Genomic DNA, 22,227 nt, shown 5'->3' on the forward strand with positions numbered 1-22,227 from the left:
TTTGTGCTGTACTCCAGTGTACTATACCATTTTTATTTTATTTTCATAAGTACTGTGACACTGCCTGTCAGACCGCAGTAAATTATTTCCCACTCATACACGTATTGTGTGATGCTGTTGGTGAAGCTAAACCGCAGTATGTAATAATTAGTGATGTGCACCGGAAATTTTTCGGGTTTTGTGATTTGGTTTTGGATTCGGTTCCACGGCCGTGTTTTGGATTCGGACGCGTTTTGGCAAAACCTCCCTGAAAATTTTTTGTCGGATTCGGGTGTGTTTTGGATTCGGGTGTTTTTTTACAAAAAACCCTCAAAAACAGCTTAAATCATAGAATTTGGGGGTCATTTTGATCCCATAGTATTAATAAGCTCAATAACCATAATTTACACTCATTTCCAGTCTATTCTGAACACCTCACACCTCACAATATTATTTTTAGTCCTAAAATTTGCACCGAGGCCGCTGGATGACTAAGCTAAGCGACCCAAGTGGCCGACACAAACACCTGGCCCATCTAGGAGTGGCACTGCAGTATCAGACAGGATGGCACTTCAAAAAATAGTCCCCAAACAGCACATGATGCAAAGAAAAAAAGAGGTGCAATGAGGTAGCTGTGTGACCAAGCTAAGCGACCCAAGTGGCCAACACAAACACCTGGCCCATCTAGGAGTGGCACTGCAGTGTCAGGCAGGATGGCACTTCAAAAAAATAGGCCCCAAACAGCACATGATGCAAAGAAAAAAAGAGGTGCCTGACTTAAACAAACCACCTCACCATCAGAATCCTCCTTGTCAATTTCCTCCCCAGCGCCAGCAACACCCATATCCTCATCCTGGTGTACTTCAACAGTGACATCTTCAATTTGACTATCAGGAACTGGACTGCGGGTGCTCCTTCCAGCACTTGCAGGGGGCGGGCAAATGGTGGAAGGCGCAACCTCTTTCCGTACAGTGTTGGGAAGGTCAGGCATCGCAACCGACACAATTGGACTCTCCTTGAGGATTTGTGATTTAGAAGAACGCACAGTTCTTTGCTGTGCTTTTGCCATCTTAACTCATTTAAGTTTTCTAGCAGGAGGATGAGTGCTCATGTGAAGCTGAACCACTAGCCATGAACATAGGCCAGGCCCTCAGCCGTTCCTTGCCACTCCGTGTCGTAAATGGCACATTGGCAAGTTTACGCTTCTCCTCAGACGATTTTGATTTAGATTTTTGGGTCATTTTACTGAGCTTTATTTTTTTGGATTTTACATGCTCTCTACTATGACATTGGGCATCGGCCATGGCAGACGACGTTGATGGCATTTCATCGTCTCGGCCATGACTAGTGGCAGCAGCTTCAGCACGAGGTGGAAGTGGATCTTGATCTTTCCCTATTTTACCCTCCACATTTTTGTTCTCCATTTTTTAATGTGTGGAATTATATGCCAGTAATATATCAATAGCAATGGCCTACTACTATATATACTGCGCACAAATGAAATGCACCACAGGTATGGATGGATAGTATACTTGACGACACAGAGGTAGGTAGAGCAGTGGCCTTCTGTACCGTACTGCTATATAGTATATACTGGTTGTCAGCAAACTGTGCAAAACTGAAATGCACCACAGGTATGGATGGATAGTATACTTGACGACACAGAGGTAGGTAGAGCAGTGGACTACTGTACCGTACTGCTATATATATATAGTTATACTGGTGGTCAGCAAACTGTGCAAAACTGAAATGCACCACAGGTATGGATGGATAGTATACTTGACGACACAGAGGTAGGTAGAGCAGTGGCCTTCTGTACCGTACTGCTATATAGTATATACTGGTGGTCAGCAAACTGTGCAAAACTGAAATGCACCACAGGTATGGATGGATAGTATACTTGACGACACAGAAGTAGGTAGAGCAGTGGTCTACTGTACCGTACTGCTATATATATAGTTATACTGGTGGTCATCAAAATTCTGCACTGTCCTCCTACTAGTATATATATATATATATACTACAATGCAGCACAAATATGGAGCGTTTTTCAGGCAGAGAACGTATAATACTGGTGGTCACTGGTCACTAGTCAGCAAAACTCTGCACTGTCCTCCTACTATATAATACTGCTGGTCCCCAGTCCCCACAATAAAGCAATTAGCACACTGAGCACAGATATTTGCAGCACACTGAGCACAGTCAGATATGGAGCGTTTTTCAGGCAGAGAACGTAGATATTTGCACTTGCAGCACACTGAGCACAGATATTTGCAGCACACTGAGCACAGATATTTGCAGCACAATTTGCAGCCTACTGAACATAGAAACTGAGAAGACGCCAGCCACGTCCTCTCACGATCATCTCCAATGCACGAGTGAAAAATGACGGCGACGCGCGGCTCCTTATATAGAATACGAATCTAGCGAGAATCCGACCGCGGGATGATGACGTTCGGGCGCGCTCGGGTTAACCGAGCAAGGCGGGAGGATCCGAGTTGCTCGGACCCGTGCAAAAAAAGGTGAAGTTCGGGCGGGTTCGGATCCCGATGATCCGAACCCGCTCGTCACTAGTAATAATATATATTTCTGACACATTTGTTGGACACTGTAACTGCCGGTGTGTGATATAAAAATTAACATATATTTTGACTAATTTGTGTGACACTGTAACTGCAGTGAGTGATATAAAAAATAATATATATATTTTTATTCAAATTAATATTTTGTGCTGTGTCATCCCAGTATGCATCCAGGGACTGCAGCTGCTCAGTCAATCTAGGGGTGTTCTGTCATTTTGTTTTATATATTTTATGCTGTATCCTCTAAGTATACCTCCAGGCATGCTCTGTGTGTTTCAGGATGCTGTGTCCGTAGCTCATATTCTTATGTTATAACTTATTGTCCTATTTTCATAATTCTTTTTATCACCACATTGTGATTAATTAAAATTAAAATTACTAATAATAATTATAAATTAACTAAATTTAAATTAAATTAATATAACTAACCTTCTGCATGTCAAAGATATCTTTGCAGAACAGAAGAACTTGATCCTAATTTTAAAATAATTTTAACAGATGATTACAGCATTTAAAAATATATTCAAAAAGAAAAATAATCAGAGACCCAAGGCGCAATAACACTTCTGCAGCTAACACGACAAAAAGTGGACCACCTCACCCACATAAAAAGACACATAAAACAGAAAAAGTCGAGATCAAGCGCTCAGTGCAGTTCAATATATATATACTTAAAGTTCATAAATGTCCGTGTAGGAAATTCAACTTCGTAGGTCAATCTTGCTGCTGAAATGTAGATCCGAACTTCTGCTTCACGGATTGGCTCAGGAAAATATACAATGAAAGCAGAAATAACAGATCATAGTGCAGTATGTCCTTATATAATACAAGGTTGATGTTATATCTGGTAACAGTAGGTTTTCTGTGCGATAAATGGCGTACCCCACTCACAAGAGAAATGGTATAACTCCGCTCATAAAGGTATCTTTATCTCTATCATACACACGGACCGTGACAAAGAATGCGTACCATTACTCATTCAGGAATTGGCGCAGATCCTCATGTAACGGTATCTTTTCTCGTTGCTCCGTAAAATAAAATGTACTGGTGGCAGTGAATTATAATAAAAACACTTTATTATTAAAAATACAGGGGACCACACATGGCTCAAGGGTGGAACATGTGATAACTGGTGGGCCGTCGGCCGAAAACGGCAACTGCCAGCTAGCTGTGAAAACACAAAATTCCAGCCTCAAGAGGAGAAATGTGCATAAATCCTCCTGTATGATCTATTCCAACGCGTTTCTACCCTATGAATGGGTCTTTTTCAAGGAAGAAGATTGCTCAATTGCTGAGTCTATTTAAATAAGACAACAGGAAGTGATGTTTAGTAGAGCCAATTTAGTAACCAAGTGGGTTGCCTAGGTAACGTGTCTCCACGTGTACCCAGAAGCCCATGCGGTAATTCAATGAGCCGTAACGGCGTCCGTGTTCATAAAAGAACACTTCCGCCCAGCATAATCGTCACCATGGTTACAAATCGAGTCCGCGGACTTCCGCCCGCCCACAACATGTATGGACAGGGCCCTAGGTTGACGGACTTCCGCCCATCAGTTACACGGACTTCCGCCCGCATTCCACAGGTCAAAGTGGAGAGCTATGCTGACGGACTTCCGCCCTCCAAGCACCGTACTTACAGGCTTCCGCCCTCCAAGCACCGTACTTACAGGCTTCCGCCCTAAGCCCGATCTAACGACACTTAATTGTTAAACATGTTACTATAGTAACAAGTCACCATGGTAACGAGTCAAAAACGAAAACTTCACTATGTGGCCTAACGTTACTTCTAGTCCTTGTTACAATGATAAATATTATCACTGCAAAAAGGAAAATTGAAATTTACAAATAAAATAAACCCACTTGAAGCTGAAGTTATGTGATAGAATTACACAATACAAATCACGATATAAAACTTATAAAAACCACCTTAATTCAAAATCATGGTTCAAACCATGTGGGGCTAATGTTTGCAAATTGAAAATCCATTTCATCTCACTTTTGGCTAATCTTTTGTCCCTATCGTTACTACGCCATGAATCTTTAGATAACTCTATGCCCCAGAAGGAAACAATATGATCCGTAGAGCAATTGTGAACCTCCTTAAAGTGAAGAGAGAAAGGATGTGTAACAAGTCCCTTACGTATATTACGAACGTGTTCTGCCCACCGAATTTTTAACACTCTACTCGTCTTACCTATATAAAGTTTTTTACATGAGCATTGTATTACGTAAATAGCATATTTGCTATTACAGGTTATAAATTGTTGTATTTTGAATTCCTTCTCATTCCAGACGAAGGAATCCAATTTCCTTATTTTAGAGGGACAACTCTTACACATGCTGCAGTCCCCGCACCTATGAAAGCCTTGATTTCTTATAGTGCCGCCTAATGGTTTTTCTATATACGCACTCGCTGTCAATTTATCCTTCAGGTTAGGTGCTCTTGTGTAAATAAACTTGGGTTTCTCCGGCAAGATGGAAACCAGAACCGGGTCCCTTTTGAGGAGATGCCAGTTCTTCTTGAACACCCTTTCAATCTGTTTATGATAACCGTTATACTGTGTAATAAAGGCTATTTTCTGTTGTTGTATATCTTGTTTAGGTTCTTTGCTTTTGGTACTCAACAAGGTTTCCCTATCAATCTCAGAGATTTTTTCTATGGATTCCTGTAAAGGAAGGGACTTATAACCTTTCTGAATAAATTTCTTTTTCATGGTTTGTGCCTCTATAAAATACTTTTGATTCTCTGAGCAGTTGCGTCTCAGACGGGTGAACTGACCTTCTGGTACGTTCTTAAGCCACTGAGGTAAGTGATTACTCTTTGTACTAATATACGTATTAGAATCTGTTGGCTTAATATAAACCGTAGATTCAATTCGATTATCCGTGATGTATAAATTCAGATCCAAAAAATTAACCTTAGTGTTGCTCCAATTAAAGGTCAAATTAATGCCTAAATCGTTACTGTTCAGATAGAGACAAAACTCGCCAAGGGTATTCACATCCCCCTTCCATATAAACAGGACATCGTCTATATACCGCCACCACTGGACCAGGCTCGACCCCCAACCATGACCACCCCATACTGAGGCATCTTCCCATCTGGACATGAAAAGATTGGCATAGCTGGGGGCGAACCTGGTCCCCATGGCGGTCCCGACCTCCTGATTATAATATTCTCCATCAAAATTAAAATAATTATTGCATAAAATAAAAGAGATACCTTTAAGAATAAAATCCCGGAGATTATCTTGCATATCTGCTGTTATAAGGGTCTGTTTGACTGCCTTTAATCCATCGACATGTTTAATAACCATATACAGGGATGTAACATCACCTGTAACCAGCCACATATCACTCTCCCATTTCACTTCTTTCAGTTTATTCAAAACATCTCGTGTATCTTTGAGATGTGAGCGGCCCTCCAATACAAAAGGCTGCAACTGAAAGTCTATGTAGTGTGACATATTCGCAGTGATGGAATTAGTGCCAGCCACTATAGGGCGGCCTGGGGGATGCTGTTCATCCTTATGGACCTTTGGCAGCAGGTACAAGACCGGTACTGTATATTCCTCATTCACTAAAAACTATGAGGTGCATTTATCAAGTGTCCCATTTTCAGAATATTCCTTAATAAGATCTCTTAGCCCATTCAAAACTTTAACTGAAGGGTCTGCTCTTAATTTCTTGTATGTAACGCCATCCTTTAGTTGGCGCATTGCCTCTTTTACATACATGGACCTACTCATTACCACAACCCCCCCCCCCTTGTCAGCAGGTTTAATTATAATAGACTCATTTTTCTTAAGTCTCTCCACAGCATCTCGTTCATTTTTAGAAAGATTATGTCTGTGAGCTGGGACGTTACCCTGTAGAGCTTTTAACTCTTCATTGACTATTCTGTGGAATGCATCCACAAAACAGCCTTTGACATGACTGGGGTTGAAATGGGATGGTTTTTTAAACTGAGTATTTTTATTGGTCTGCTCCGTTTGCATATTATTTGTTGCAAAAAACTTTTTTAGGGATAGTTTGCGCACAAACTTTTGAATATCAATATATAAATTAAAAAAAATTGATTTCATTTGACGGACAAAATTTTAAGCCTTTCTTTAACACTGAAATTTCATCATCATCCAGTACGTGATCACTCAAGTTAAAGATCTTGGTGATTTTATTCTTAAAGGTATCTCTTTTATTTTATGCAATAATTATTTTAATTTTGATGGAGAATATTATAATCAGGAGGTCGGGACCGCCATGGGGACCAGGTTCGCCCCCAGCTATGCCAATCTTTTCATGTCCAGATGGGAAGATGCCTCAGTATGGGGTGGTCATGGTTGGGGGTCGAGCCTGGTCCAGTGGTGGCGATATATAGACGATGTCCTGTTTATATGGAAGGGGGATGTGAATACCCTTGGCGAGTTTTGTCTCTATCTGAACAGTAACGATTTAGGCATTAATTTGACCTTTAATTGGAGCAACACTAAGGTTAATTTTTTGGATCTGAATTTATACATCACGGATAATCGAATTGAATCTACGGTTTATATTAAGCCAACAGATTCTAATACGTATATTAGTACAAAGAGTAATCACTTACCTCAGTGGCTTAAGAACGTACCAGAAGGTCAGTTCACCCGTCTGAGACGCAACTGCTCAGAGAATCAAAAGTATTTTATAGAGGCACAAACCATGAAAAAGAAATTTATTCAGAAAGGTTATAAGTCCCTTCCTTTACAGGAATCCATAGAAAAAATCTCTGAGATTGATAGGGAAACCTTGTTGAGTACCAAAAGCAAAGAACCTAAACAAGATATACAACAACAGAAAATAGCCTTTATTACACAGTATAACGGTTATCATAAACAGATTGAAAGGGTGTTCAAGAAGAACTGGCATCTCCTCAAAAGGGACCCGGTTCTGGTTTCCATCTTGCCGGAGAAACCCAAGTTTATTTACACAAGAGCACCTAACCTGAAGGATAAATTGACAGCGAGTGCGTATATAGAAAAACCATTAGGCGGCACTATAAGAAATCAAGGCTTTCATAGGTGCGGGGACTGCAGCATGTGTAAGAGTTGTCCCTCTAAAATAAGGAAATTGGATTCCTTCGTCTGGAATGAGAAGGAATTCAAAATACAACAATTTATAACCTGTAATAGCAAATATGCTATTTACGTAATACAATGCTCATGTAAAAAACTTTATATAGGTAAGACGAGTAGAGTGTTAAAAATTCGGTGGGCAGAACACGTTCGTAATATACGTAAGGGACTTGTTACACATCCTTTCTCTCTTCACTTTAAGGAGGTTCACAATTGCTCTACGGATCATATTGTTTCCTTCTGGGGCATAGAGTTATCTAAAGATTCATGGCGTAGTAACGATAGGGACAAAAGATTAGCCAAAAGTGAGATGAAATGGATTTTCAATTTGCAAACATTAGCCCCACATGGTTTGAACCATGATTTTGAATTAAGGTGGTTTTTATACGTTTTATATCGTGATTTGTATTGTGTAATTCTATCACATAACTTCAGCTTCAAGTGGGTTTATTTTATTTGTAAATTTCAATTTTTCTTTTTGCAGTGATAATATTTATCATTGTAACAAGGACTAGAAGTAACGTTAGGCCACATAGTGAAGTTTTCGTTTTTGACTCGTTACCATGGTGACTTGTTACTATAGTAACATGTTTAACAATTAAGTGTCGTTAGATCGGGCTTAGGGCGGAAGCCTGTAAGTACGGTGCTTGGAGGGCGGAAGCCTGTAAGTACGGTGCTTGGAGGGCGGAAGTCCGTCAGCATAGCTCTCCACTTTGACCTGTGGAATGCGGGCGGAAGTCCGTGTAACTGATGGGCGGAAGTCCGTCAACCTAGGGCCCTGTCCATACATGTTGTGGGCGGGCGGAAGTCCGCGGACTCGATTTGTAACCATGGTGACGATTATGCTGGGCGGAAGTGTTCTTTTATGAACACGGACGCCGTTACGGCTCATTGAATTACCGCATGGGCTTCTGGGTACACGTGGAGACACGTTACCTAGGCAACCCACTTGGTTACTAAATTGGCTCTACTAAACATCACTTCCTGTTGTCTTATTTAAATAGACTCAGCAATTGAGCAATCTTCTTCCTTGAAAAAGACCCATTCATAGGGTAGAAACGCGTTGGAATAGATCATACAGGAGGATTTATGCACATTTCTCCTCTTGAGGCTGGAATTTTGTGTTTTCACAGCTAGCTGGCAGTTGCCGTTTTCGGCCGACGGCCCACCAGTTATCACATGTTCCACCCTTGAGCCATGTGTGGTCCCCTGTATTTTTAATAATAAAGTGTTTTTATTATAATTCACTGCCACCAGTACATTTTATTTTACGGAGCAACGAGAAAAGATACCGTTACATGAGGATCTGCGCCAATTCCTGAGTGAGTAATGGTACGCATTCTTTGTCACGGTCCGTGTGTATGATAGAGATAAAGATACCTTTATGAGCGGAGTTATACCATTTCTCTTGTGAGTGGGGTATGCCATTTATCACACAGAAAACCTACTGTTACCAGATATAACATCAACCTTGTATTATATAAGGACATACTGCACTATGATCTGTTATTTCTGCTTTCATTGTATATTTTCCTGAGCCAATCCGTGAAGCAGAAGTTCGGATCTACATTTCAGCAGCAAGATTGACCTACGAAGTTGAATTTCCTACACGGACATTTATGAACTTTAAGTATATATATATATGGAACTGCACTGAGCGCTTGATCTCGACTTTTTCTGTTTTATTTAAAAATATATTGTTAACTGCCGCGTGCTTGCTGCCCACTGCTGTCACTTAGCTTAGGCCCTCATTCCGAGTTGTTCGCTCGCTAGCTGCTTTTAGCAGCATTGCACACGCTAAGCCGCCGCCCTCTGGGAGTGTATCTTAGCTTAGCAGAATTGCGAACGAAAGATTCGCAGAATTGCGAATAGAAATTTCTTAGCAGTTTCTGAGTAGCTCCAGACCTACTCACAGATTGCGATCAGCTCAGGCCGTTTTGTTCCTGGTTTGACGTCACAAACACACCCAGCGTTCGCCCAGACACTCTCACGTTTCTTCAGACACTCCCGCGTTTTTCCCAGCAACGCCAGTGTTTTTTCGCACAAGCCCAGAAAACGGCCAGTTTCCGCCTAGAAACACCCATTTCCTGTCAATCACAGTACGATCACCAGAACGATGAAAAATCCTTGTTATGCCGTGAGTAAAATACCTAACTTTTGTGTAAAATAACTAAGAGCATGCGCTCTGCGAACCTTGCGCATGCGCAGTAAGCGACTAATCGCAATATAGCGAAAATCGGCAACGAGCGAACAACTCGGAATGAGGGCCTTAGTCATTCAGCTGCCTCGGTGCAACCTTTTGGCCTAAACTGGATAAAAACAATATTGTGAGCTGTGAGGTGTTCGGAATATACTGGAAATGAGTGGAAATTAATGTTATTGAGGTTAATACAGATCCAAACCAAGACGCGCAAGGGCGATTTTGGCAAAACCAATACAGATCCAAAACACGAAGGAGATCCAGATCAAAATCCAAAACACAAAACACAAAAAATTGCCCAACGCTCACCCTAATCAGAGTATATTGCTAAAATGGTAATCTGTGAATAACAGTAAAGGGATACTTAGAACTTTAGATTTTGGACTTAAGCTAAGGTTAGGGCTACGTTTTTCTGTGTGATGATATTTCTAAATTAGGTTTAGGATATTTTATATACCTAAAATAAGGGTTTCTAGAATACAGGTTGAGTATCCCATATCCAAATATTCCGAAATACGGAATATTCCGAAATATGGAATTTTTTGAGTGAGTGTGAGATAGCGAAACCTTTGTTTTCTGATAGCTCAATGTACACAAACTTTGTGTAATACACAGTTATTAAAAATATTGTATTATAAGACCTTCAGGCTGTGTGTATAAGGTGTATATGACACAAATGAATTGTGTGAATGTAGACACACTTTGTTTAATGCACAAAGTTATAAAAAATATTGGCTAAAATAACCTTCAGGCTGTGTATATAAGGTGTATATGAAACACAAATGCATTCTGTTCTTAGACTTGGGTCCCTTCGCCATAATATCTCATTATGGTATGCAATTATTCCAAAATACGGAAAAATCCCATATCCAAAATACTTCTGGTCCCAAGCATTTTGGATAAGAGATACTCAACCTGTACTAGGTACTCTGGCTTTTTAGAACCTTAATCCATTGCTGAAATAAGAGGTCTAATCATAGGTCATAGGTTCCAGGTGGTTCCTGAGCAAATATCTCTTTATTCTCTTACTGTGTAAAATGGTGCTCATAAGATATGACTATTTTAAATGATACGGGTAATTGGCACTACAAGGTAGTTATGTGACTATATTAAGAAATAAAGCACAGTGTAGGTTTTTATATTATTTATAGCCTAGTTCTCAGTAAATAACAGTAAGCTGTGTACTATTGTTATGTTATATATAAATGATTTTATGTGATTATTGGAAATTTGAAAACGTTCTTTTTTAGCCCTTTTCCATCATTTTGTTCTGGTATGTTATTTACATGTTGTTTGCACATAGAAATGCCTTTGTGTATTGTGACTTCTTCTTTTCATATTTACGTTTATGTGGGGGTGGGTCGTGGGTGATTAGAAAAAAAACAATTTATAGTATGTAAATTCATTGTGACAAGTCTCTTTTATTACGGTAATACATGAGTTTTATGAATAGATGTTCATACAATCAAGGCTACTGTATATAGGTTCTCTGGAAAACTTGGTACCAAGGAAACCTACAGTATGTTATAATGCTTGGCGTAATCTCATAAGCACAGGTTGTTTTGTATAATCCACCAAAACCCTTTTTTGCACATTTGTCTTCCCGTGGTTAATCCCAATATGGGTTTTCATTGCCAGAACAACTTTAACAGTTAACAGAGAAGTGATTGTGCTCAATGTTTTATTTTGCAATTCAATTGTTTGGTCATACGTGTGAGGCTGTGCATGTGTCTGGTCACAATTACTTCCGTTAGCTCTTTGGTTTTTTATTTACTGTTACATTTTGTTTTGTTTTACACTACAGTACTTTTGTTTCATCCATATAGGCAGGTGGACAGCGGACATCATCCTATGCTGTAAAGGTGCTTGCTGTGTGTACCAAACAAGATCCCCAGGCACAGAGTGATGTTGTAAAGTATGATAAAAGTAAGTGGTACCAGGAGTACATGTTAAAATGTGCATGTTTGCGTATGCAGTATATGATATATATATATATATCCCTTGGAATACATGTGATTTACTGGCTGACGGGATGCCGGCTGTCACTATACCAACAGTGGCATCCCGGCAGCGAGTCCCCACACAGGCTCACTGTGCTCGCCACGCCTTGGGCCCGGTGGGTTGCCTTGCCCACCACAGGTTATATTCCCACTCAGTTGGCGGCATGGATCCACCAACCGAGTGGGAATACTCAACGTTTATTAGGATTTCAGTCGGCGGCATTTCACCGACTGTCTGGATTCCTGCATCGGTCTCCTGAACGGCGGGATCCTGACAGCCTGTATATTACCTGCATCTCATATATGGTATATACTGTATATATATATAGATATTAAGAAGATTGTGGTAGGGTAGATGGGTGCCTCCAAACTCACAGAGGTTTGGAAAACAGCACACAAGTCCAGGGTTCTCATGCAATCTTGCCATGGCTAGTTTTATTGTGCAGTATAAAACCAAACGTAAAAATAAATCCTAGCCAACCTGGGCACTAAGTAAACATAATAGATTCCATCTTTCTGAGTTGGGGGACCTAATGCCCTGACCACAAACATGGGCATATGCACAGCACTTATACTTCGTAAAATACAAGTGTCTCACAACAAGCTTGCTGCCTGTTTCCCCAGGTAGTGAGCTCTGAGCCACAGCTAATACACACAGAAGTAGTGCACTTATTAGACAATTAGCATTATGAACATTAGTTGTCTCATTAAAAAAAAACCATAAGGTTTACTAAGACAAATCAATGAGGACTACACTACGCTTCATACTGTGGGAGATATTCAAATCCTGCCGATGAAGCTTCGAGTGATATTTCCCGACGCTTCATCGATTTTTTTTTCACCCGGAAAAAACACCTTTTTCACCTGAAAACACACAGTTTTACCGAAACCTGTGTATTTTCTGTAGAAACAGCCTCCGCTGTTATTGGGGATTTTGCTTCGCCTGCTGGAGGCAGGTGAAACAAATCCCTGTAAAGCCGCGACACACGCCGGCTTATCGGGGCTAATAAGATAGCCCCCTCAGCAATACTTTTACACCGGCAGGCGCTGCTGGTAATTGAATATCCCCTGACCTCTAATGTTCCATGATGAATGTCATCCGATCTGGCATATTGGACCGTCAAATCACAGCACAGTGTCTAGTGTGTACCAGCAATCGCTCTCTCCTGCAGGTCGTTTGCCAGGCCGTCCAGCGAGCATGCTGCACATTCATGGGGACGATCCTGGCAATGACCAGATGCAGGGGAATGTGACCGTGAACGTTATATCACATGATCACATAATACATTGCACGTTGCAAGGGCCATTTGGATATTTATAAAATCCTTCGTGGGCCCATACAAAAATTTTCAACCTAAAAAGTAGCCTGCCTGCCCCCCAGTAGTTATGCCCCAGTAGATATTTTCCCAGTAGATATGCCCCTTAGTGGTACTGTGTGCGCGCGCCAAAAAATCGGTGTGGCCAATTAAAATGGGACGTGATACATAGAGATGTGCACTTGAAATTTTTCGGGTTTTGTGTTTTGGTTTTGGGTTCGGTTCCACGGCCGTGTTTTGGGTTCGACCGCGTTTTGGCAAAACCTCACCGAATTTTTTTTGTCGGATTCGGGTGTGTTCTGGATTCGGGTGTTTTTTTCAAAAAACACTAAAAAACAGCTTAAATCATAGAATTTGGGGGTCATTTTGACCCCAAAGTATTATTAACCTCAAAAACCATAATTTCCACTCATTTTCAGTCTATTCTGAATACCTCACACCTCACAATATTATTTTTAGTCCTAAAATTTGCACCGAGGTCACTGGATGACTAAGCTAAGCGACCCTAGTGGCCGACACAAACACCTGGCCCATCTAGGAGTGGCACTGCAGTGTCACGCAGGATGGCCCTTCCAAAAAACATTCCCCAAACAGCACATGACGCAAAGAAAAAAAGAGGCGCAATGAGGTAGCTGTGTGAGTAAGCTAAGCGACCCTAGTGGCCGACACAAACACCTGGCCCATCTAGGAGTGGCACTGCAGTGTCACGCAGGATGGCCCTTCCAAAAAACACTCCCCAAACAGCACATGACGCAAAGAAGAAAAAAAGAGGTGCAATGAGGTAGCTGTGTGAGTAAGGTAAGCGACCCTAGTGGCCGACACAAACACCTGGCCCATCTAGGAGTGGCACTGCAGTGTCACGCAGGATGGCCCTTCCAAAAAACACTCCCCAAACAGCACATGACGCAAAGAAGAAAAAAAGAGGCGCAATGAGGTAGCTGTGTGAGTAAGCTAAGCGACCCTAGTGGCCGACACAAACACCTGGCCCATCTAGGAGTGGCACTGCAGTGTCACGCAGGATGGCCCTTCCAAAAAACACTCCCCAAACAGCACATGACGCAAAGAAGAAAAATGAGGCGCAATGAGGTAGCTGTGTGAGTAAGCTAAGCAACCCTAGTGGCCGACACAAACACCTGGCCCATCTAGGAGTGGCACTGCAGTGTCACACAGGATGGCCCTTCCAAAAAACACTCCCCAAACAGCACATGACGCAAAGAAGAAAAAAAGAGGCGCAATGAGGTAGCTGTGTGAGTAAGCTAAGCGACCCTAGTGGCCGACACAAACACCTGGCCCATCTAGGAGTGGCACTGCAGTGTCACGCAGGATGGCCCTTCCAAAAAACACTCCCCAAACAGCACATGACGCAAAGAAGAAAAAAAGAGGCGCAATGAGGTAGCTGTTGTGAGTAAGCTAAGCGACCCTAGTGGCCGACACAAACACCTGGCCCATCTAGGAGTGGCACTGCAGTGTCACGCAGGATGGCCCTTCCAAAAAACACTCCCCAAACAGCACATGACGCAAAGAAGAAAAAAAGAGGCGCAATGAGGTAGCTGTGTGAGTAAGCTAAGCGACCCTAGTGGCCGACACAAACACCTGGCCCATCTAGGAGTGGCACTGCAGTGTCACGCAGGATGGCCCTTCCAAAAAACACTCCCCAAACAGCACATGACGCAAAGAAGAAAAAAAGAGGCGCAATGAGGTAGCTGTGTGAGTAAGCTAAGCGACCCTAGTGGCCGACACAAACACCTGGCCCATCTAGGAGTGGCACTGCAGTGTCACGCAGGATGGCCCTTCCAAAAAACACTCCCCAAACAGCACATGACGCAAATAAAAATGAAAGAAAAAAGAGGTGCAAGATGGAATTGTCCTTGGGCCCTCCCACCCACCCTTATGTTGTATAAACAGGACATGCACACTTTAACCAACCCATCATTTCAGTGACAGGGTCTGCCACACGACTGTGACTGAAATGACGGGTTGGTTTGGACCCCCACCGAAAAAGAAGCAAGTAATCTCTCCTTGCACAAACTGGCTCTACAGAGGCAAGATGTCCACCTCATCATCATCCTCCGATATATCACCGTGTACATCCCACTCCTCACAGATTATCAATTCGTCCCCACTGGAATCCACCATCTCAGCTCCCTGTGTACTTTGTGGAGGCAATTGCTGCTGGTCAATGTCTCCACGGAGGAATTGATTATAATTCATTTTAATGAACATCATCTTCTCCACATTTTCTGGAAGTAACCTCGTACGCCGATTGCTGACAAGGTGAGCGGCGGCACTAAACACTCTTTCGGAGTACACACTTGTGGGAGGGCAACTTAGGTAGAATAAAGCCAGTTTGTGCAAGGGCCTCCAAATTGCCTCTTTTTCCTGCCAGTATAAGTACGGACTGTCTGACGTGCCTACTTGGATGCGGTCACTCATATAATCCTCCACCATTCTTTCAATGGTGAGAGAATCATATGCAGTGACAGTAGACGACATGTCCGTAATCGTTGTCAGGTCCTTCAGTCCGGACCAGATGTCAGCATCAGCAGTCGCTCCAGACTGCCCTGCATCACCGCCAGCGGGTGGGCTCGGAATTCTGAGCCTTTTCCTCGCACCCCCAGTTGCGGGAGAATGTGAAGGAGGAGATGTTGACAGGTCGCGTTCCGCTTGACTTGACAATTTTGTCACCAGCAGGTCTTTGAACCCCAGCAGACTTGTGTCTGCCGGAAAGAGAGATCCAAGGTAGGTTTTAAATCTAGGATCGAGCACGGTGGCCAAAATGTAGTGCTCTGATTTCAACAGATTGACCACCCGGGAATCCTTGTTAAGCGAATTAAGGGCTCCATCCACAAGTCCCACATGCCTAGCGGAATCGCTCCCTTTTAGCTCCTCCTTCAATGCCTCCAGCTTCTTCTGCAAAAGCCTGATGAGGGGAATGACCTGACTCAGGCTGGCAGTGTCTGAACTGACTTCACGTGTGGCAAGTTCAAAAGGTTGCAGAACCTTGCACAACGTTGAAATCATTCTCCACTGCGCTTTAGACAGGTACATTCCACCTCCTATATCGTGCTCAATTGTATAGGCTTGAATGGCCTTTTGCTGCTCCTCCAACCTCTGAAGCATATATAGGGTTGAATTCCACCTCGTTACCACTTCTTGCTTCAGATGATGGCAGGGCAGGTTCAGGCGTTTTTGGTGGTGCTCCAGTCTTCTGTACGTGGTGCCTGTACGCCGAAAGTGTCCCGCAATTCTTCTGGCCACCGACAGCATCTCTTGCACGCCCCTGTCGTTTTTTAAAAAATTCTGCACCACCAAATTCAAGGTATGTGCAAAACATGGGACGTGCTGGAATTTGCCCAGATTTAATGCACACACAATATTGCTGGCGTTGTCCGATGCCACAAATCCACAGGAGAGTCCAATTGGGGTAAGCCATTCCGCGATGATCTTCCTCAGTTGCCGTAAGAGGTTTTCAGCTGTGTGCGTATTCTGGAAACCGGTGATACAAAGCGTAGCCTGCCTAGGAAAGAGTTGGCGTTTGCGAGATGCTGCTACTGGTGTCGCCGCTGCTGTTCTTGCGGCGGGAGTCCATACATCTACCCAGTGGGCTGTCACAGTCATATAGTCCTGACCCTGCCCTGCTCCACTTGTCCACATGTCCGTGGTTAAGTGGACATTGGGTACAACTGCATTTTTTAGGACACTGGTGAGTCATTTTCTGACGTCCGTGTACATTCTCGGTATCGCCTGCCTAGAGAAGTGGAACCTAGATGGTATTTGGTAACGGGGGCACACTACCTCAAGAAATTGTCTAGTTCCCTGTGAACTAACGGCGGATACCGGACGCACGTCTAACACCAACATAGTTGTCAAGGCCTCAGTTATCCGCTTTGCAACAGGATGACTGCTGTGATATTTCATCTTCCTCGCAAAGGACTGTTGGACAGTCAATTGCTTGTTGGAAGTAGTAAAAGTGGGCTTACGACTTCCCCTCTGGGATGACCATCGACTCCCAGCAGCAACAACAGCAGCGCCAGCAGCAGTAGGCGTTACACGCAAGGATGCATCGGAGGAATCCCAGGCAGGAGAGGACTCGTCAGAATTGCCAGTGACATGGCCTGCAGGACTATTGGCATTCCTGGGGAAGGAGGACATTGACACTGAGGGAGTTGGTGGGGTGGTTAGCGTGAGCTTGGTTACAAGAGGAAGGGATTTACTGGTCATTGGACTGCTTCCGCTGTCGCCCATAGTTTTTGAACTTGTCACTGACTTATTATGAATGCGCTGCAGGTGACGTATAAGGGAGGATGTTCCGAGGTGGTTAACGTCCTTACCCCTACTTATTACAGCTTGACAAAGGCAACACACGGCTTGACAAATGTTGTCCGCATTTCTGTTGAAATACTTCCACACCGAAGAGCTGATTTTTTTGGTATTTTCACCAGGCATGTCAACGGCAATATTCCTCCCACGGACAACAGGTGTCTCCCCGGGTGCCTGACTTAAACAAACCACCTCACCATCAGAATCCTCCTTGTCAATTTCCTCCCCAGCGCCAGCAACACCCATATCCTCCTCATCCTGGTGTACTTCAACACTGACATCTTCAATCTGACTATCAGGAACTGGACTCCGTGTGCTCCTTCCAGCACTTGTAGGGGGCGTGCAAATGGTGGAAGGCGCATGCTCTTCACGTCCAGTGTTGGGAAGGTCAGGCATCGCAACCGACACAATTGGACTCTCCTTGTGGATTTGGGATTTCGAAGAACGCACAGTTCTTTGCGGTGCTTTTGCCAGCTTGAGTCTTTTCATTTTTCTAGCGAGAGGCTGAGTGCTTCCATCCTTATGTGAAGCTGAACCACTAGCCATGAACATAGGCCAGGGCCTCAGCCGTTCCTTGCCACTCCGTGTGGTAAATGGCATATTGGCAAGTTTACGCTTCTCCTCCGACAATTTTATTTTAGATTTTGGAGTCCTTTTTTTACTGATATTTGGTGTTTTGGATTTTAAATGCTCTGTACTATGACATTGGGCATCGGCCTTGGCAGACGTCGTTGCTGGCATTTCATCATCTCGACCATGACTAGTGGCAGCAGCTTCAGCACGAGGTGGAAGTGGATCTTGATCTTTCCCTAATTTTGGAACCTCAACATTTTTGTTCTCCATATTTTAATAGGCACAACTAAAAGGCACCTCAGGTAAACAATGGAGATGGATGGATACTAGTATACTTATGGATGGTCGAGCGACTGCCGACACAGAGGTAGCTACAGCCGTGGACTACCGTACTGTGTCTGCTGCTAATATAGACTGGATGATAATGAGATGAAATTAATATATATATATATAATATCACTAGTACTGCAGCCGGACAGGTATATATATTTATTATGTAATGACTGATGACGGACCTGCTGGACACTGTCAGCTCAGCAGCACCGCAGACTGCTACAGTAAGCTACTATAGTAGTATGTATCAAGAAGAAAGAAAAAAAAAAAAACACGGGTAGGTGGTATACAATTATGGATGGACGAGCGACTGCCGAAACAGAGGTAGCTACAGCCGTGGACTACCGTACTGTGTCTGCGGCTAATATAGACTGGATGATAATGAGATGAAATTAATATATATATATATAATATCACTAGTACTGCAGCCGGACAGGTATATATATTTATTATGTAATGACTGATGACGGACCTGCTGGACACTGTCAGCTCAGCAGCACCGCAGACTGCTACAGTAAGCTACTATAGTAGTATGTATCAAGAAGAAAGAAAAAAAAAAACCACGGGTAGGTGGTATACAATTATGGATGGACGAGCGACTGCCGACACAGAGGTAGCTACAGCCGTGGACTACCGTACTGTGTCTGCTGCTAATATAGACTGGATGATAATGAGATGAAATTAATATATATATATATATAATATCACTAGTACTGCAGCCGGACAGGTATATATATTTATTATGTAATGACTGATGACGGACCTGCTGGACACTGTCAGCTCAGCAGCACCGCAGACTGCTACAGTAAGCTACTATAGTAGTATGTATCAAGAAGAAAGAAAGAAAAAAAAAACACGGGTAGGTGGTATACAATTATGGATGGACGAGCGACTGCCGACACAGAGGTAGCTACAGCCGTGGACTACCGTACTGTGTCTGCTGCTAATATAGACTGGATGATAATGAGATGAAATTAATATATATGTATATAATATCACTAGTACTGCAGCCGGACAGGTATATATATTTATTATGTAATGACTGATGACGGACCTGCTGGACACTGTCAGCTCAGCAGCACCACAGACTGCTACAGTAAGCTACTATAGTAGTATGTATCAAGAAGAAAGAAAAAAAAAACCACGGGTAGGTGGTATACAATTATGGATGGACGAGCGACTGCCGACACAGAGGTAGCTACAGCCGTGGACTACCGTACTGTGTCTGCTGCTAATATAGACTGGATTATAATGAGATGAAATTAATATATATATATATAATATCACTAGTACTGCAGCCGGACAGGTATATATATTTATTATGTAATGACTGATGACGGACCTGCTGGACACTGTCAGCTCAGCAGCACCGCAGACTGCTACAGTAAGCTACTATAGTAGTATGTATCAAGAAGAAAGAAAAAAAAAAAAAAACACGGGTAGGTGGTATACAATTATGGATGGACGAGCGACTGCCGACACAGAGGTAGCTACAGCCGTGGACTAACGTACTGTGTCTGCTGCTAATATAGACTGGATGATAATGAGATGAAATTAATATATATATATATATATAATATCACTAGTACTGCAGCCGGACAGGTATATATATTTATTATGTAATGACTGATGACGGACCTGCTGGACACTGTCAGCTCAGCAGCACCGCAGACTGCTACAGTAAGCTACTATAGTAGTATGTATCAAGAAGAAAGAAAAAAAAAAAAACACGGGTAGGTGGTATACAATTATGGATGGACGAGCGACTGCCGACACAGAGGTAGCTACAGCCGTGGACTACCGTACTGTGTCTGCTGCTAATATAGACTGGATGATAATGAGATGAAATTAATATATATATATATATATATATATAATATCACACTAGTACTGCAGCCGGACAGGTATATATATTTATTATGTAATGACTGATGACGGACCTGCTGGACACTGTCAGCTCAGCAGCACCGCAGACTGCTACAGTAAGCTACTATAGTAGTATGTATCAAGAAGAAAGAAAAAAAAAAAAAACACGGGTAGGTGGTATACAATTATATATATATTATATACAATTATATATATATATATATATATATTAAACTGGTGGTGATTAATTAAACTGGTGGTCAGGTCACTGGTCACACTATCAGCAACTTGCAAGTAGTACTCCTAAGCAGACAATCACAATATATACTGGTGGTCAGTGTGGTCACAATGGCAGTGTGGCACTCTGGCAGCAAAAGTGTGCACTGTACGTTAAAATATGTACTCCTGCTCTCAGACTCTAACTGCTCCCCACTGTCTCCCCCACAAGTCAGATATACAGTCACACTATCACTTCAGCAAGTAGTAGTACTCCTCCTAATGCTCCCCAAAATTACTAAAGTAAATATACTGTGTCTCTCTCTACTCTAGTCTCACTCTCTTCTCTATAAATGGAGAGGACGCCAGCCACGTCCTCTCCCTATCAATCTCAATGCACGTGTGAAAATGGCGGCGACGCGCGGCTCCTTATATAGAATCCGAGTCTCGCGATAGAATCCGAGCCTCGCGAGAATCCGACAGCGGGATGATGACGTTCGGGCGCGCTCGGGTTAACCGAGCAAGGCGGGAAGATCCGAGTCGCTCGGACCCGTGTAAAAAAACCTGAAGTTCTGGCGGGTTCGGATTCCGAGGAACCGAACCCGCTCATCTCTAGTGATACACACATGCCCATAATAGTGCAGTGCCAGATACACATATGCCACCACAGTGCCAGATACGCATTGCCCCACAGTGCCAGATGTGCATTGCCCCACAGTGCCAGATACACATTGCCAGATACATATTACCCCACACATGCCCCCACACCCCACTGTGCTGCTTACCACTGCTGCTGCTGCTGTGTGTGTGTGTCAGGGAAGGAGAGAGCAGCATGCGCCTCTCCTGGCCCTTAGTGATCAGTCCGGCGGCGGCGTGTCCCAGATGTCAGGGGCCAGGCAGGGAGGAGAGTGCAGCTACAGTATGACGGGCGGCAGCGTGTAGGACCTCAAACCAGCCGCCGGTTCGTGAGCCAATCAGAGCTCGCAGACCGGCAGCGGAGGCTCCTGATTGGCTGGCGGTCTGAGATCTCTGATTGGCTCACAAACCGGCGGCTGGTTTGAGATCCTACACGCCGCTGCTACCATACATAGCTGCACTCTCCTCCCTGCCCTGATAGCTGGGACACGCCGCCGCCGGACTGAGCATAAAGGGGCGGGAGAGGCGCACGCTGCGCTCTCCTTCCCTGACACACAGCAGCGGGCCGGAACAAGTGGCTTTGCGGGCCTTATACGGCCCGCGGGCCTGAGGTTCCTCACCCCAGGTGTACGGCATGACTGATATATTGTAATATTGGTAATGTCAGCAGCCAGGTACACACATCGTTTAGTGTGTACCCGGCAATATGTACTAAACCCTGGAGAGAGATAAAGTGGATGGAGATAAAGTACCAACCAGCCAACTCCTAACTGTTATTTTTCAAACACAGCCTGTAACATGGCAGCTAGGAGCTGATTGGCTGGTATTTTATCACCGTCCATTTTATGTCTCTCCAAGGCTTAGTACATAAGTATCTAGACTGCCTATTAAATTGCTGCTGGTATGCATGAGTGGTGGAAAATCAATGTGGATGTAGATGTGTATGACATAAGACAGAAAGTGAAGCAGTTTTGAATTTACAATGATCCATGTGTAACGTCTGTAATCTGAATAAAGGTCAGGAGATTTTCATTGTTCATAATTCCGAACAAGTGCAAAATAAATTCCCAGAGTAAATACACAAGTAAGGTGGGGTAC

At 43.3% G+C, this 22,227-nt stretch overlaps 1 protein-coding gene across 6 annotated transcripts in view; it reads left to right on the forward strand.

Annotated features, from left to right (window-relative positions):
* The window catches only part of TTC12 (tetratricopeptide repeat domain 12), a 344,406-nt gene that overhangs the window by 314,996 nt on the left and 7,183 nt on the right, over positions 1-22,227 (forward strand). For all 6 annotated transcript variants that reach the window (XM_063943179.1, XM_063943178.1, XM_063943181.1 and 3 more), the window contains one exon: positions 11,696-11,795. In XM_063943179.1, the coding sequence (XP_063799249.1) occupies positions 11,696-11,795 (100 nt within the window). The remainder of the gene's footprint in view (positions 1-11,695; positions 11,796-22,227) is intronic.

Source organism: Pseudophryne corroboree, chromosome 10 (genome assembly GCF_028390025.1).
Source record: "Pseudophryne corroboree isolate aPseCor3 chromosome 10, aPseCor3.hap2, whole genome shotgun sequence".
Lineage (NCBI taxonomy): Eukaryota > Metazoa > Chordata > Amphibia > Anura > Myobatrachidae > Pseudophryne > Pseudophryne corroboree.